An 18,714-nucleotide genomic window follows, 5' to 3' on the forward strand; every position below is an offset into this window, starting at 1 on the left:
ACCTGGTCTTTTAAAGCTAAATAGAAATGGGTCAGGTTTAAAGTATATAAAGGTCCTGAGAAAAAGAAGTCCCTTTAAGTAAGTGACAGCTAGCTAGGATATCTTTTGTTTTTCCAACATAATATTTTTATTGATTATTTGGGAGTTTCACATAATGCACCCTGATCACATTCACCTTCCAGGTTCACCAACTCCCTCCCTTGTGACCTCCCCTAAAGAAAAGAAAAGAAAAAAAAAATACCAAGTCCAATTTGTGTTGCTCATAAACTCACTGGAGCATGTCAAACTCCCAGTGGCTAGCCCCATTTAAAAAAACAAAAAACAACAACTAACCCCTTCCCCCCCCCCCCCCCCCCCCCCCCCCCCACCCTGGGAGAGCCATCCAGGGATGCAGAGAGCCAGGCAGCAAGAGCCCAAGGACCTGGTGAGCACAGAAAGGTGTTTGGACTTTGAAATGCCAAGGCAAGTCTGAAGCATCTCAGACAAGCGTGCATGATCACATCACATCTTATGTCTTAAAGATCACCCTGGCTGGGGTAGGGTGAAGAGTGGACCAACCGGCAGAGTATCCTCTCAAAACGACCTGGGACCAGAGGGCAAACAACCGAAGCACAGCTGGGCACACATCAGTCAAGTCTGAGTGCTGGGTAGATCGAGGGCATTTCATTGTCCCCTTTATGTGTCTGAAATTTTCTATAATAGGAAATGTGAATGGTAGTCTTCCACCAGCGCTCTGAGTGGACAGAGCTGTCTTTAGTCTATGTGGGGAAAATGAACTTAGCCTTCATGAAAGAATGAAAGAAATCGGTTTAATTACACACAGATCTACAGAAAAACCATATAAACACCACAACAGCTCTTCCATGGCATCTAGACACAACTTTTAGTCCAAGCAAGAGTCAGAGGACCCTAGAATAATTGTTTTTTCATTGTGGACACTTTGGGAAGATAGACAAAGTGATCAAGTGAATATCCCTAAATCTGTCTTCAGGGTCCTGAAGTGAGTTTAAACAGGGAGTCAAGAACATCCATGTCTAAACCATCCCAGCTAAGGTGTGGTCCCACCCACCACTGACCCATCGTTGTCTGGGCTTCAGTTTCATCCTATAAGGTGGTCTGACAAGTCGTTACAACAGTATGAAATCCATTAATCCATTTCTGGGAGACAAGCTCCCCCTCTGCCTGGTGCCGTTTCCTTCTCCAAGCATGACATTGCTGGGGTCATTCCCAGTTCTTTAGGGTGCATTGTTTCTATGGTCTGATAGTCAGATGGGAAGATAACAGTGTCTCTTGAGAACATCTCCCTTTCTACTGTGGGTCATCTTCTTGTGGCTTCCTGAGATTTCCTTGTGATTTTTTGTTTGTTTGTTTGTTTTTAGAGCTATGGGCCAGTGCCATTCCTGGGATGAGTTTCCACTAAATGTTTCTCATAGCATTGTTTCACTTCGAAATAAAAGGCTATTTGATTCCCTCTTTTGAAGATGGAAGGCATCATTATCATCTGCTGTCTGTGGAAACTTCACAACTCTCATTTGTGGAGCTACCACAGAATTGCTAAAGGCCTCAGCCAGGGCTTCATCAGTATAGCAGAGTCAGTGACCCTCCTGCCTGCAGGAGGAGAAGGAACAGTCCTGCTCATTGTTCCTACGAGAGGGAATGCTTGGCTGGACAAGGTCAGCCTCCCTTGACTTGTAATCCAACATCAATTCCTGCACCTTTTCTTCCCATCATTACCTCTTCTGCTCCCCTCCTGACCTTGGCCACCCTCAAGATGGTAGACATTTGAAACACTCATGTATGGCTGTCCAAAAGTTTTATACAGATGGGGGCTAGGAATGTGGGCTTCCTGGTAGAAACATCTTTTGTGGAGCATAGAATTGGAGAAATAGAAGAGACAGACTTTAGCCAGAAAAATCCATTGAGAAGGAAAAGATCACTACTAATCCCTGCACTAAAAATAACCAATAGAAAGACTGTTCCCTCTTTTGCTCCTTTGTCCTTTTTTGTTTTGTTTTAACTGTATCCGTTGAGCCAGTGAGATGGATGGTATGGTGGTTTGAATGTCATTGGCCCCCATAAGTTCATAGGGAGTGGCACTATTAAGAGGTGTGGCCTTGTTGAAGTAGGTGTGGCCTTGCTGGAGGAAGTGTGTCTCTGTAGGAATGGGCTTTGAAGTCTCCTGTGCTCAAGATACCACCCAGTGTCTCAGTTCACTTCCCCATTGCCTTTGGATTAAGATGTAGGACTCTCAGCTCCAGCACGTGTCTGCCTTCATGTTGCCATATCCCACCATGATGATAATGGACTAAACCTCTGAAACTGTAAGCTAGCCCCAATTCAATGTTTTCCTTTATAAGAGTTGCCATGGTCATGGTGTCTCCTCACAGCAATAGAAGCAATAACTGAGACAGATGTCTTAGCCAGTAAAGGCACTTGCCTCCATGCCTGATGACCTGAGTGTGATCCCTAGGACTTACATGGTGAAAGGAGGGAACTAAACCTTACAAGTTGTCCTTTGACCTCTACACATGCCACCGTGGTATGCACATGTGCATGCATACACATTATTGCATAAATGTAATAAATTTAAAAAATGTATCTGTTAAACACATATGCATGCTCCAAACATCCCATCCCAACTTCTCCCTCAATGAATAGATCATTAATACTGGCAGAAGCTGGGCAGTGGTGGCACACAACTTTAATCCCAGCATTTAGGAGGCAGAAGCAGGTGGATCTCTGAGTTCCAGGACAGCCTGGTCTACAAAGCTAGTTCTAGGACAGCTAGGGCTCCTCAGAGATTCTTCTCTCAAAACAAAACAAAACAAAAAAGCTGGTGGTAGCTTCCAAGTTAACAGGAGATGTTGTTCAACAACACATGTTTGTATAAAAAATAGAAAATATACTTTCTAGATTGCTAGCTTTAAAGGTCTGTTGTTGTTTAAGTTTGTCCTTGCTTTTGAAACAAATACTGTCTTCTGTGGTCACCACACTCCCCACACTCACCCTGAATTGTGCCAAAATGTTGATAATCACGACACATACACAAAATGCAGTTTGCATTGAGCTTTGGCGGTTCACCTGAGCTTTGCCTATCTACTTCCAGAAAGGAAGGCATGAGGATGTCCTCAAGGAGCCCCAGATCTTAGAGAGGGGAATGCCCAGCTCAGAGGTGCTGAGTCAGCACCTGTGAGGGATTGCCTGGCTTTGTGGTAACTCAGATGAAGTCAGCACCCAGTGGCTGAGCTCACACAGGTGTTAGCTAAGTGCTGAAAGGAGCCTCTGCATTCTCCTGAGTCATCTCTGTCAGTTCTGGAGGCATTATAATCTCAGCATTGGCAGGCGGTGATAAAGTGCTTTTGTTCCAAAGCTTTACAGAAATTACAGAGTATGTACATGTGTGGGTTTATCTGTCACTGAAATGATCAGATTTCATCATCTGTGCATTGTGTGCAAAATCCCTGCTGGCCTCTGCCACAAAGAGGGGAACCACAGTGAATTCTGGGATCCTTGCCCTACCATGAGTGAGGCCAGGTCTGTGGCTAGGCAGCTGACTAAGGAGCAATGGCAGTTAGCCCTTCCTTTCCCACCACCTCTCTTGGTGGATGGAAATTGGACAGCTCAAGGGGGTGGCCAGCAGGGGTTCAGCCAGCAGAGAAGAAGGGAAGGTGGGAATGAAGGCTTGCAGGACTCCAATTCCAGACCACCAGAGCTGCTTTTTCAAATGCTGTTATGCAGAACACCCCAAAAATGGCTGTCAAAAGAGAGAGAGATGGTTAGCATGCAATTAGACAAGATCTTCTTCAGTGCTGGAGTTCTCAATGAGGAAATGATATGCCCACAGCCTCTAATGGAAGCTTCTGGTAGGATTGACACTTCCTAGAAGCAACCCGTTGACTCACATCAAGGATAACATGGCAGGCAATAGAAAAGGGCACATCTTCCCAGAGATTTTATAAAGCTGGGTTTTTTTTGTTGTTGTTTTTGTTTGTTTGTTTTTTTGTTTGTTTGTTTGTTTTTTAGCTTCCTTCCACTTCATAGAATGTTTATTTCCTGAGAACAGGACTGTTGTGTTTTTGCTTGCAGAAAGTCGTGTGAAGGATTTCCTCTCTTCTTTTTCCTTTGTTTTCAACTGGACCTTTCACACCACAAGTCTCTTTCATCTCCACCTCTGGCTCTCCAACTAGGAAAATAAAGTTGCCAAAGGTTCTAGGACATGAGACTGGGGACTCTATGTAGCTGTCACTAGCCAGCTTCTATGCATCAAAAGCACTTTCTAAGTTGGGAAAATCCTGAGCAGAAGCAAGATTCTTGATCCTTGGTCCTGCATATATATTATCTTTGGTGTCCAAACCACAACTAGCAATCAACTGAAAAAAAAAAATAGATCTTAGGTAGCTGGCAAGGAATGTACACAGGGTGAGAGTACTGACCTGAGTTTCCATGGGAGGAAATACGGGATGTTCAATAATGTGCTTCTGAAAAGCCTTCTCAAGCACGCCCTTCTTTACAGTATAGCAACTTTTTAAAAAAAAAAAATTTTTATTTACATTCCAACCACAGTTTCACCTCTTTCCTCTCCTCCTAGTCTATCCCTCGACCTCTCCTCTGGTCCCCCCATCCACTCCATTTCTGTTTCTATTTAGAAAAGGGCAGGGCTCTCATGGATACTGTCAAAACATGGCAGATCAAGTTACAGTAGCAATTCTTTTATATATAATATATATATATATTTTTTTTTTTTTACTTATTTATATTTTATGTATGAGTGATCTACATGTATACCGGCATGCCAGAAGTGGGCATCAGATCTTATTATAAATGTTTGTGAGCCACCATGTGGTTGGTGGGAATTGAACTCAGGACCTCTGGCAGCCAGTGCTTTTAACTGCTGAGCCATCTCTCTAGCCCCTACAGCAGCAACTCTTGAGAGTGGCACCCAAACCAAAACATCTGTGTGGCTTGGGCAGGTGGGATAGCAACAACAGGGATAACCTGCTTTTCCTTGCATACTTGAAAAAGAAAGAACGTGAAGTTAAGTCGTTAGGGAGATGGGAGAAACTGGGAGGAGTTGGGGGAGGGGGAAAGACCAGGATCAAAATATATTATATGAAAAAATTCTAGTAAAAATAAAAGGAAGCTACTGGATGGGAGTAGTGGAGCCTGCCTCACTGGCCACCTTTCTGGAGCTTGGTTCCAGGAACGTTGGTCAACTTAGATAATAAACATAATCACAAGCACATGACGCCTGAGATACCTCTGACCATTATCAGTCCCAGCCAACACAGACACACGGACTGAGTGAAGTTTCTAAGATAGCTTGGGCTTCGGGAAAAGCTGTGTTTATGAAACACAGGACAGGCAGGTAGGGATCAATGTGTGCGCATGCAGAGGCGGCTGGGTTCCCATTGCAGGCTGGGAGACACAGCCAGCATTCTGCCTCAGATAGAGCACAGTTCCTGCCCTATTGTGGGGACAGGAAGACTGCAGGGCACCGATTGTACTGGAGTTTGATAAGAGGAAATAAAGCAGAGTGCACTGTGCCTCTGGGGAGAGCTCACAGAATATCCTGGTAGGTCAGTCAGTCGTAACCTGCCAGGTGAGGCATCGCCCCGAGAACCCACTTCTTCCGCTGCTAAGTGAGGGAATTCAGCTGCAGCAGAGTTTCTTTCTTTCTTTCTTTCCTTTTCTTTTATCTTATTTTATTTTATAAAATAAAGCCCATCCTACCCAAGGAGCAAGTAGCACTTATAGCTAAAGAAATATAGTCATCTTCAAAGTGCCAGCTCTTCTCTTCCAGAATGTCAACAACACATGGGAGAAGGAAAGAGAGATTATAGAAGAAGATTATAGAGTCTGATATTAATACAGACCATAGGAAACAAGCCTTGCTTCCCACCTAGCACTGTAAATATAAATTATTAAGACAGAACATTATTCTGATTCACACATCTCCAATGGAAGTCCTGTTCCCAGAAAAAGCCCTTCCATCACTTAATGGCATTGAGTAAAAAGGAAGAGGCGAGAAAGGGGAGGAAATGGGGGGAGGTGTCTTTTTTTGTTTTAAACTTATTTTGCCTTTCCTTATGATACGTTCCCTCTTCTGCCCCCATGAGCTTTCTTCTCCCATCTAAGCTGCCTGACTCTGGCCATCAGCCCTCAGCCTCATGTGAAAATATGAGTGTGCCCCTTTATCATCTCTAACAAATCAACCTTCAGTGTGTTGTAATGAAATCAGGTGGTCAAACTTGAGGATGCTTCAGGTTCTCAGAGGAGTCATGGCTTTGCTTCCCTCTCTCATCCCACCCTCTTACTGGGCTACATGTCTCAGCCATGTCATTGGTGGCAGGGAGGGAAGAGTGTCACGTGGGCCCAGAGATGATATGTGCCAAGCGCTGCCAGTTTTCACCCAGGCGAAGTTCCAAGGGTTAGGCCACGATTCCTAACCACCTAAGTTCTTCCCACAGTCCACTCCAGTCCGGAATCCAAGGGAAATATTTGGTGGCCTCCAGAAGAGGTGAAATGTAGTGACACAGAGCAAAGGGTTCTGGTGTCACATGTGCCTAGGTATGAATCTCAGCTCTACCGCTTCCAAACCACATGGTCTTGGATAGATCACAAATGGGCCTCTTCCCCAGATTGACAATGTATAAGATAGGAATAATAAGCATGGTTGCTCTAGGGTTGTGTGTTAGGAACGTGAAGCATTTAATGGTGTAATGAAAAAAATGCTAGCATGTTCGTATAAAAATGGCTGCCACTCACTAAGCAATGACAGCTAAAAAGAAAAAAAAAAAACAAAAAAAAAACTCTACTTTCTCTTCTCCGTGCTCTGCACTCCTTCAACTGCCCTTTCCTAAACAAGTGTGGACACTTGGCAGGGTTCTCTTTGCCATATGTGTGTGGATTACTAGACCCAGCCTTGCCAGTAAATCCCATGCAGGTCCAATGTGAACGAGCCGGAGTGACTCTCTTCTGGCTCACCCAGTATTCTACAGCAGCACCATGCCACATGACAGCCTGCTCTTTAAACACTGCAGCTGGCTTCCTCAGAGATAGTCTAAAAGTCCACTTTGTGTCCTCTCCATCCCGCCGCATCCCATCCTTCTCTGTGGATTAGCGTCAGTCCCATCTCAGGTGTGAGCTTCTCCTCTGCCTTCTCCTGTGGAAAAGTGACATCAACATCAGGCTGTCCTCTTTCATACTGCCTCACCTGCTAGCTCACACACCCAGCCTTGTTCCTCTGTGACCACTCTGAGGTGGACTGTGTTCTTGGCATAGGTCATTTCCAAGATGTGTATTCTCCCTGCCCCCCACCTTCATCACCATGAAAGGGTGCAAAGAGACAAAATTGGCAGCTGCTCTTCCCAACTGGGACAGACTCTTCCAGGGTCAGAAGCAGAAGGTATGTGCCTGCAGCATGCAAACATGGGGCACATTTTGTCAGCCTCCAGGTGGCCTTCAGGCTGTGTGCCCATAATGAGGTTGGCCATCATGGCAGAGAGCCAACCTCTGTTTTAACACCCTGTGTTCCTTCTCTGTCTTCCTTCCCTAGAAATCCCTTTAGAGTCCTGAAATGCCTTCCTCCTGTCTCGGAGTGACTCCCCGGAATACTGATAGGAGAGTCTCATGGCTTGATTTCCTTCCCTTCTGGCTTGGCAGCTCTGTCTGCCCTTTGTTTAAGGTCTGAAATGAAATGAAAGAAGGTCATTCTGTTTGCCCAACAGCCAAATCCTACTATGAACTAGAACATACAGTGTTTTCTGACTCCTGGGAGAAAATGCTATTGTCTAATTGCTCTGTTTATGCAACTAGCTGTCTTCCCGAGAAGTCAGACATTTTGAAGTAGGATAAATAATTATTGCTGCTGCTTATGTTTTAATGGATTTCAAAGTACATTTGGATCCGGTTGTCTCGGTTCATCATTATACAGGGCTCGTTTAAACTCTGTCATGTAGAACATTGTCACACTGACCTCCACAGATGTATTCAGCCCACAAGACATGGTCAGTCCTGCACCAGACGCCACTTTGACCAGAAGCTCCATCTGCCCCTGTTGACCTTCACGGGAATCTTCTTTGTGCTGGTGCTGTGGATGAAACATTCGGCCCTGAGTAGTTACATTCTTGTTTTTAAATTGAGTCAGAACGATTTGCTGTCAAACTTGTTCTTCAAAGAGCACACCCCACACTCCACAACTGAGGTCTGGGGCTGGGAGAGCAGAAAAGTGTCTTGCTCTCCCTTTCCAGGCTGGCCAGACAGGCTTCAGTCAGGGTCAAGGCCGACCTGTGACTTCAGGCCCTTCTCTTGGAGGCTTGAGGGAGAACAAGATGGAGCTACAGAGGATTTGAAACTAGACTCCCATCTGACACTCCTTGAGGATTTCTTTGTACCAGGTGCTTCACACCGATGTTGCCATGTACTTATTGTAACATACAAAGTACAGGGAAATCCCCATTTTACAACTGAGGCATCTGAGTTTCGGAGAAGTTAGTACATGTTCAGGGCCACTCTGCTCCACAGGCTGGAGCTGATGCACACATACAAGTTGGGAACAGCAAAGCCTAGACAGCTGCCCTCTGCAGCCTGCTTTGTGTATCCTTCCTGCTCTGCAGGCGTTCTCTCAGGACAGGCTTTCACAAACCTGGCCAGTGTCACCTGGGACACCTCACTATGGAGCTGCCCTCTTCCTGTAGACGCTGATGGGGGACCTGGGACTTCCCAGTCTCTCCACTTTCCTTAGGGAATGCAGGATGAGTCTGAGAGACCCCCTCTACCCCCGTCTTTCTTCTGCTCTCCTTCCGTAAGTGACATTTACATTTAGGATGGACTAGCTCCCCTAGGCCCCGCTCACTCACTCTCCACAGTTTACCAAGTGCTTTCGTTGGCTCTAGGAACCATCTGCTTCCTTTGGTAAATGTGTGCAGAGTCCCCTGCAGCCACATGCCTTGCCTTCTTGGCAAACTTTCCCATTTGGACCATGGTCAGGGAGCAGGTCAGTGGACGGAAGGTATAGTTTAAGAATGACCTTAGGCATGGGCTGTTAGCTTATTTGAGTTAACATTTGAGTCCATTAGAGACAGGAGCAAGTGGGGGTGTTTTCTGCCAACGCATTTAGGCTGTCTCCAGTCACAGCAGTAGGGCCAGGGCTTTCAGACACAGCTGGGTTTGCAGTCCAGGACAGCAAGCCCCTCCAGCCTCCAGCTCTGCCCCCTGCAGAATGTGTGCTGTGACCACATGAGGCCCAAGACTGGTAGAAAACACTGTTTTAACTCTCCATCTCTGTGGGTCTGGAAAGAATAGTTACATAGGGGCTGTAATCCACTCATCGCAAAAGTCTTACCCCTTAGTGCCCACCCCATTACCTCCTCTTTACAACGGTTCCTGTCTTAATAGTCAACCCTTTCTGGCTTCTTCATATCCGGTTCCTGTCTCCTGTCACCTTGGATACCTATCCCCATCTCAGAATGAGACTTATTGGTAGTCAGTAGCCCAGGCTAACCTCAAACTTACGTCAGTTCACCTGCCCAACAGGTGCTGGGAATTCGAGAAGGCATTAGTCACTGTGCCCAGGAAGAACTTTCCTCCTCTTCTCTTCCAGGGGTCAGAAGCCATGAAAGTTAGCAAGTACCACCAGCCTCATGTGTGGTGGGAGGTGGGTCTCATGCCTACCACTGACCCTTAGGCAATCCTCTGAAGGAGTGCAAGTATTAGAGACACCCCATATCCAAACCTGGCCTTCATGTAATGTGGCATTTCCTGCCTTTTAAATGAGAATTGGAATTATTGGAAATCACACAATGTGGATTGAACAAAATGGTCTCGATTCTGTTTATTTGCCTCCCCTCTCTCTCTCCCTCTCATTCTTTCATCCAAGCATCTTCCTATCTTCCCAGCTTCAGCCCTTTATCCTCACATGTCACTGAGAGACCTAACCCCAGCCCGCACCCCATGTAGACATGGTTAGCTGTCTCTGAGTGGGTGTTTTATTGCTCGGATACAAAACTGAGCATGTCACTCACCCAGATTTGGAAAGACATTGAAATCCTTAATTAAACTAAACAATAAACAGAGAGGTTCTGCAGATTCATATGCTTAGTCAGGAACTGACATGGCAATGGTATTATGCGTGCCAACATGGAAACCATGAGCATATTGCAAGAGGTTGACATTGGTTTGACATCAAGTGGGGGAGGGTAGCCAAATGAGGAGCATTAGATAAACCATAATCGTCAGCTTTACAATCAGTGACAAGAATGTCATCAGTACAAAACTGGAAACACTTGTTGGGCAGACAGCCTTGTGTAAGGTTGTGGCAGCATGTATGCAAGGACATGTGCTTCCAGAAGAATCTTCTGGGGGTAGTTCTTGTTATCAGGGGCCACGCAAAGCCTCACCTCTTTCACAACCTCCCAGCTTTGACACAAGTGACTCCATTTTGATTCTGACAGCTTTCATAATTTTAGGAATACTTGTTTTTGTATTTGTTCCCCTGGCGCCTGCTGTTGACGCTGCCCTTAACACAAATGCTGGAGGACCTCCCTCTGGGACGCCATTGCGATGCTCCGCCACACAGCCTGAGGAGATGCCGTGACTTTAGACTCTATCCTTCCACTTAGCCTTAGTATGTTTCTTCTTTAAAACCTTCTAGAACTTGCTCCCAGCTCTCCCTTCCCCTTGACCACAAGCACTGTAGTTTCTGAACTTGCCTGTCACTTGAACTATTTGTCTCAGCCTCCCGACTATGCTCCCCACTCCCAGTCCTTCCTTATCACACTGTGCCCAGTCTTCTTGTCCTCCTCATACACTTGAGAGAAGTCAGACTCACCGCCAACACACATCCCCAGCCATCTCCATGTGCCAGCTGTCCCGGGCTATATGCACTTCTCTTGGCACCCCAGGTGCTTGTGTGCATGCATCGGGGTGTATGTGTGCTAACATTGGGGTGTGGTCAGGCATGATTATCTTCTTCCTCCGAAAGGATCTTGCCACACTCTTCAATTCATCCAATGCTACCTCTTCCATGATGCTGTTGCTTGCGCTTCCTACCGCCAGCCCCGGTGTTGTTGGCTCAAGCATCCTCCAGGCCCTCACAGAACTGTTTCTTTTCAGCACATCCAGCATGTGTCATAGTTGGCTTGCCTCTTTCTTGATTTGCGCCTTGATGGAACGGTATTACCCTTGTCTTCTGCACACCCCCAAGCTTAGTGCACTGCCTTGCATTCACCAGATACTATATAGACTTTGTAAAGGTGATGGAGGAAGGTGATGGAGGATTCTACTCTCTTTGTTTAATTGAAATTGTTTCTTGATAATGTCTAAATATCATGTTTGCATCATTTCTACCCCCTCTTCCTCCTCCAAAGCCTCCCATATTCCCACACACTCTCTCTCACATTCATAACCTTTTCTTTAACTAGTATTGTTTTACACACACACACACATGCACACACGCACGCACGCACGCACCAGTTGGGTGCATTTAGCTTTGCTCTTATGTGCATGTGTTTAAGGGTACTCGCTTAGGATCAGATAACCTAGCTGAGAATCTATCCCTAGAGAAGAAGGATCCTTCCTTTCTCAGCAGCCACTGAATGCCTATATCTCTTACCTAGAGGTGAGGCCTTGTGAAATTTCTCCCACCCACAATGGCATGTCACATCATCACTATGCAGGTCTTTTTAGGCAACACCTATCTAGAGGAAACCATCTCATAGCAGGCATCCCGGTCCTCTGGTTCTTACATTTTTTTTTTTCAGAGTTGAGGACTGAACCCAGGGCCTTGCACTTGCTAGGCAAACGCTCTACCACTGAGCTAAATCCCCAGCCCTGGTTCTTACATTCTTTCTGCACCCTCTTCAATAATTTTTCCTGAGCCTCTGTCTAGGGGTTGCAGTGTAGATGTATTTGGGGTTGGACACCCCATAGTCAGTTGCTTTCTGCATTTGGACCAGTTGTGGACCTTTGTAACAATCTATAACATATTGTGTGACAAAGAGAAGATTCTTTGACACTTCTACACTTACCGGACTGGGTTGGTCAGATTTTCTCATGTGGAGGATGATTGTGTCTAAAGTGCTCAAGTCAAGGTGCTAAAAAAAAAACAAAAAAAAAAAACAAAACAGGGTTATGGGACTGGAGACACAACAGTTAAGAGTGTGTACCCACGTTCCCAGTACCCGTGGAGGCAGCTCACCACCACCTGTTGCTGGCACTTGAACTTATGTACACTAACCCACACAGAGATACACAGATGTACACATAAATTAAAAATAAAATACGTTTTCAAAAAATTTAAATCAATATTATTCCAAAAGATTGATTAGAATCCCAAGAGAAGGGGTCCAACAACGATGGGTCATCCTGCCCATTGATGTGTGCTCTTCAGGAGAGTCACCACGGGAACTTGTCTCCTCATCCTGAGACAACGCTTCTTGCACACTGACTGCTCTGTGGAAGTTCAAATTCAGAGCCAGAGGCAGGGAGGAATGCACAAAGCTAGCCAGCAATGCTTCTACCACCCTGACATCCTGCCCTGACTCCCTTTTCCAGAAGAACGAGTGGCACCCACATATTCCCAAGACATACTCTGCTCCCATCACTGGCAGGACTAGGAATTTCCCACAAGCCATCTGGATCTTCTTCTGTGATCCCTGTTTCTCAAGTATATATATATTATTAGTTGTTAATGAGCTTTTAGACTTACAGCTGCCTGTCCATCAGGGACTGTACCCCACTAACATTCCCATAGAGAGAATCTACTCTTTCTCTCTTTTTTTGGAAGACATTTTTCCATCTTCCCAAGAGGAAGAAATTTATCAGTATGAACTCCTTTGCACTTATGTAGCAGAGTCACTTACATGTATTTCTTAAACCCACAATGACCACTGTAAATGTCTGGGGTATGAACTGCCGTGATTGGACCTGTGTCTATTTGAAAGCTTATTTTATTTTGGGTCCTACCTCGAATCCAGCACCCTAGGTTCTCTAACTCTTTGTCACTTTGTCAGAGAAAGGAGAAGCCATTCAACCCCATCGGGGTCTTCATTCTCTGCTGGCTTCCCTCCGACATTCTTGTAGCATTTTGCAAAGTAGATGCCATGGAATTGCTGTTTGCCAAGGCTATTTGACCATCCTTTTCCTTCAGCTGTGATCTTTGTCCTTTGAGCCAACACTGGGAGCTTTATGTGGCTTCCTGGCACGACCCAGGTGTCACCTTCTTCTATGTCTGCATCAGCAACAAGATTTTCTTTGAAAAATCTTTAAATTTACTCAGTAAATTCAGCCCCAAACAGTTTCTGTGCTCACAAAGTCTAACTTGAAAAGGTTATCTGGGGACTGTCAAAACTTGTCGTTAGTCTATGTTTAGATAACTTGATTTAGAGTCCAGAGGTGGAGCTCTGTGGTAGGGTATTTGCCTTACCCACACAAGGTCCTGGGTCTGAACCCCAGCACCGGAAGAAGCACAAAGAAACTTGATCTAAATAAAGCCACAAACTTGTTGCTTTGTTTCTCACGCTTCTGGGGTGAGATCTGGTACCTTGCCATGCTCGGTAGGTACTCTGCCACTAAACCACACCCACAACCCTTATGTTATTGCTGTCTTTGAGACAAGGTCTTACTGTATAGCCCAGGCTGACTTAGAATTCACCACCTTCCTGCCTCAGTCTCCAAATGAGGTTACAGGCACGTGCTACCACCATGCCCAACCCAAACAAAACTATTTAAGTTCAGCGTTTTGCTTTGTTTTGTTTTATTTTAATGGAAAATCATTTGAAATTAAAAAATGATATTCTGGCCCTGGAAAGTGAATTATTCTCTAAGTCCTTCATTAAGAAATGATCAAAACACCAAGACCATTTGTAAGAAGCAGAGGAATTGGCCTAGGAGCTGAGTACCAAGAATCTCTCTCCATTTATATGAAGATGGAAGATTTGTACATAAACAGCGTTTGAAGGCATGTCATGTTCTTTTAGCATTTAGCCTATGCAGTCACACATTCTCAATCCATAAACTCATTTCAAAACAGAAGAGGGGCATCTTGAATGCAGAGAAGGTTCCTCTTGAACCATAGTATCTTAACCACAGAAAAACAGGCAAGCAACCAACTTTGAGTTTTTCCTAGAACACAAACACAGAAGTGTTTAGAGTTTTTCACACTTGCTGCAGTTGTAGAGAGATCTCAACAACAATGACCCTCACATCTCTCTGTGGTCTTAGGAGAGAGCAGGAACCCTGGCCAGCTGAGCGGGCCTCAGAACAATGGCACAGCTGTTCCTAAAAGTTGCCCCATTCAGGATCTGCTTACTGTCCACAAGGAAAGACACACTAATTCCTAAGGAGCTGCCTTTTTCTACAGAGGAAAGAAAAACACCTGGTATTTACAGAAAAGAAAATTGGACCCTTCAGTGTTCTTTTAGTGGCTGTGCCTGAAACGGCAGTGAGGAAGGCCAAATCCACTCAGGCCGTCTCGACGTTAAGGCATGATTCATACTGCCTGCGTGCTGCCCAGGATGGAAAATCCAGCTAATGAAGCAAGAGCAGCCAAAAAACCTCCCAGGAGCTCCTTTGCCAGGGCCAATGCTTTCTTGTGACGCAGCTGTATGTGAATGAATGAATGATTCTTTCTCTTGTACTCTCTTAGTTCATGACCAAGAACCCCACCATGCGCTTGGGCAGCCTAGCTCAGGGAGGCGAGCACGAGATCTTGAGGCATCCTTTCTTCAAGGAAATCGACTGGGCCCGGTTGAACCATCGCCAACTAGAACCACCTTTCCGGCCCAGAATTGTGAGTGTCAAGGTCTTTGTACTACTTCCTCCCTTTTCTCCAGGTGATCGAAGTCCGTGGAAAAGCTGGTGTCTCCCCTGGGATGACAGAGTGAAGGTTTGCCTGCAGGCCCCTCCTGCAGAAGCAGCCCCTGAGATAGTGTCTCTCCATGTGTTGACTGCTTCTCACAAAGTTGTCACCTCTTGTTTGCCTTACCTCTACCCTCCCTTAACCTAAACGAAAACATCCCAGCATCTAATATGCCCTAAGCTGTTTTAAGTTTCCCTAGCTTCTCAGGCCTAGAAGAATTGAACTGACTGGTGCGTCATTATTCCTAGCCAATTCTCTCAAGCTTCTTGGGGGCATCATTTGTGCCTTTCCCAAGCCCTGAGAAAATAAAGAAGGTGCAAGGGGCTCCGTCACTGAGCCTGGCTGCACAGCTTGTCACAGCTACTGTGACAAAGGACTCAGGCCAGACAGGCAGGGCCCCTTTGGCGAAATGCTGAGCCACCAAGCCTGAGAGTGACCCATGTCATAGTCTTTGAGCTGAGCTGCACATATATGCCTCCAGAGTAAGAGGACAGAGAAGGCAGGCTCAAAATAGATCAGGACTGTCAGGGAGGAGACGTGGTCTGGAGGTGGAGAAAGAAGTATCCTTGAGCCACGAGAGAAGTGGAAGGTCTAAGAATGGTTAAGATGAAAGAAAGATAACACCAGGTGGTGGTGGCGGCGGCAGCACATTCCTTTAATCCCAGCACTCGGGAGGCAGAGCCAGGCAAATCTCTGTGAGTTCGAGGCCAGCCTAGTCTACAGCATGAGATCCAGAACAGGTACCAAAGCATCAGTTCATAAAAGATGTCATTTACACAGTTCTTCAGACCAGAGTGAGCTTAGTCTGCACCAGTCTGTCAGGTTTTGGCTATCCAGCAGCTGAGGAAACCTACCAGCTCCTGACCAGTGACAGGAGAATCACTTTTGCTCTAAGCTCGGCAGTACTTGAAATCACCTGACCACCTCTTCTCACGCGTGTAGAATGTGTGCAAACAGTAAGTGAGGGGAGAATGAGTTTACCCAGCTTCTGGACAGATGTGAGCAGGCATGCCCTCTCAGTGAGGCCCATTGGAAAGTAGCACCTCAGTGAATTGGAGGATCATGGGTGAGTGAGTAAGCCAGACTGGGTGGCCACATTTATTCTTTAGCCTCCCAGTCTGAGGCTGTCCCACTTGGCAGGACTTGGTGACTAGAGGGCCGGACATGGGATGAGTGAGTTGGCAGCTGGCCAAGGCCATAATAATACATGTGGTGTGGTGGCCATAAAGCACCGCTCAGCCACAGCAATCAGAACCGTAAACAATGCTGCTGACCAATGCTGAAGAGAGTTCTCTGAACTCCTTGGAATGGGCTGAGTCCCACGCGAAAGGCGAACACTCCAGGTACATATACGTACAATTTGACCATGGTTTCATTTTTTTTTTTTTAACAGAAATCCCGAGAAGACGTCAGCAACTTTGACCCAGACTTCATAAAAGAAGAACCAGTTTTAACTCCAATCGATGAGGGACATCTTCCTATGATTAACCAGGATGAGTTTAGGAACTTTTCCTATGTGTCACCGGAATTGCAACCATAGCCTTATGGGGGAATAAGAATCACAGGGGAATGTGGATTTTTTTCCAGGAATTTCTTTTGTGGGAATTCCTTAGCATCCGCCTTAGACTGCCACCTTCACCTTCAAGGAGCCAATGTTCACAACTCCTTGAAGGGTGGAGCTTCAAGAGAGCCACTCCCTCAAGCCCCAAGGAGCCATGGTACATTTCTGTAGTTGAGACCGAGATAAGATGTCGCAAGGATGTGTACTGCTCAACCCGTGAGTCTACATGGCTATTTCAGGCTTGGAGTAAATGACAGAAACCGAAAGGAGAGATGGTGGGAAGAATATAGTAGATCCTAGAAATTATGAGCCAAACAGGCTTTTTTACTTCAAGAGACAAATCTAGACTTTCTGTGGACCACTTTACACTCATCTTTAGGCCAATATTGCAGTCTGCAAAAGACTAACTGCCAATGAAGAATTGAGAGGTCTCTCTAGGGAAGTGAACGGCATTCCAAGGAGAATGACTTACTCTGAAGAAACAGAAGATGGGCGTCCTTCAAGCTCCCAACCTAAAACCCAGTGTTGAGAGGGAGGTTGGACGTGATGATAACTGTCAGTGTCTTGAGTCTCTCATTCCTCCTGTCAGTAACTAGCTATTTATTGGGTGTCAAAGAAGAAGGTGCCATGATCAGCAGAAGTGTGCGCAGCAGAGTCGCCTTAGTGATGCCTTTCTTCATTCTGGGGTCCACCGAATGGTGTCTGCTTTCTGTGAGAAGCCTCTTCACATTGTCTGTCTTCTGTGTCTGCACATGCTCTCTTGTTCCTAGAAAGGCCATCGCCACAGTTGTGTGGCCAACAGGCAGGCTTCTGTTGCATGCCACCTGCCAACTGGTGGGATCTAATCACACCCACACCATCGCAGGCTGACTCACTGGTGAACTGCACACCATTCACATCCACGAACACGGGTGTGGCTGATCCATTGGCAGTCTATTTAAGTTATGTTTTTAGAGACAAAGAAGGTTGTCTGATAGACACATTAATAATTAAAAATGGATCTTGTAAATGAGGCCTGAGGCAAAGACATACCTTTTCATGTGTAACCATATATACAGTTGAAAAATTTTATCTGACTGGAAATAAAGGCATTTTGTAGCAAAAGGAAGTTTTGTGTAAAGAATGATTTATTCTCTCCCCAACTTAGAGAACAGGTTTCTAATCAAACTAAAGAGGCTTTTCACAGTTATTAGAAACCAAGACTGTAGGCAAACTCTGGAGAGGAGGCATTGACGTAGCTTCTTAAACCCCTGAGGAGGGTGTGGTCTGTCTCACTGATCCATACTTCTATCTGAATCAGGACAGTGAATTCTGGGTGTTGCAGCAGACTAACCCTCAAAATCTCTGTGGCTAGATGAAATGTTCATTTATCATTCACATAAAGCACATTCTGTGGCTCTCTGTTTGTTGTTGTTATTGTTGTTTGGTTGTTTGGTTGGTTGGTTGGTTTTTTGTTTTTTCAAGACAGGTTTTCTCTGTGTAGTTTGGTGCCTGTCCTGGATCTCACTCTGTAGACCAGGCTGGCCTCGAACTTACAGAGATCTGCCTGGCTCTGCCTCCCAAGTGCTAGGATTAAAAGCATGTGCCACCACCTGCGGCTCTCTGTCTTCTGTGCCCTCTAAAAAGTAAATCCTCTAAGGTCCATGGAGCAAGAAGAGAGAAGAAGGAGATGCCTGCTGCTTAACCACCTCCTCAGAAGAACACATGTAACCTCTCTTTACATTTGATTGGCCAGATCATGGCATCCTTAAAGATGCAAATAGCCTAGGAGAATTAGGAAACAGCTGAGCCCATACCACAGTCTCCATCATGGGTTCTTTTTGGCATTCCATGATTTAAAAAATTTACTTCTGCATGAGTAGAAAATCAATGAGCCTTCCTGCAGATTTGTTTAGCACAATTCAGCAGCTCTTCATGCCATGTCTGTGTAGTGGGCAGGAGTAAACACTGCAGTTGTCTTACAACTGAGACCAGAAATGCTCAGTGAAGTGGAGTTTATTGGTTTCCCAAAATTCTTGATTTGGGGAAGGGGTGGACCTAGATCTAAAATCTGAAGCTTTACATTCTACCCATAGTCTGCTGGGGGAGGAGTGGGGGTTCATTCTGACTTGGGGCTTTTTCATCTTTATGCCTAACATTCATTATGGTTAGTTTATGTCAAACCAGTTGTACAAATTTTAAGTGCATTTATTTATTCAGTGCTCCTATGAAGCAATACTCTCTCATCTTAATTGTACAGATGGGGAAACTGAGGCACAGCATAGTCTTTCTCTCTCTCTCTTTCATAGCTTGTCCA

General features: G+C 45.6%; 1 protein-coding gene across 1 annotated transcript in view; it reads left to right on the top strand.

The window, feature by feature from the left end:
* The window catches only part of Prkch (protein kinase C eta), a 199,651-nt gene extending 182,125 nt beyond the window's left edge, over window positions 1–17,526 (top strand). The window contains exons 11-12 of the mRNA XM_036205636.1: window positions 14,645–14,788; window positions 16,251–17,526. Of these exons, the coding sequence (XP_036061529.1) occupies window positions 14,645–14,788; window positions 16,251–16,397 (291 nt within the window). The 3' untranslated portion in view covers window positions 16,398–17,526. The remainder of the gene's footprint in view (window positions 1–14,644; window positions 14,789–16,250) is intronic.
* Window positions 17,527–18,714: the final 1,188 nt, after the last annotated feature.

The sequence above is a fragment of the Onychomys torridus genome, chromosome 14 (assembly GCF_903995425.1).
Source record: "Onychomys torridus chromosome 14, mOncTor1.1, whole genome shotgun sequence".
In the NCBI taxonomy this organism is placed as follows: Eukaryota; Metazoa; Chordata; class Mammalia; order Rodentia; family Cricetidae; genus Onychomys; species Onychomys torridus.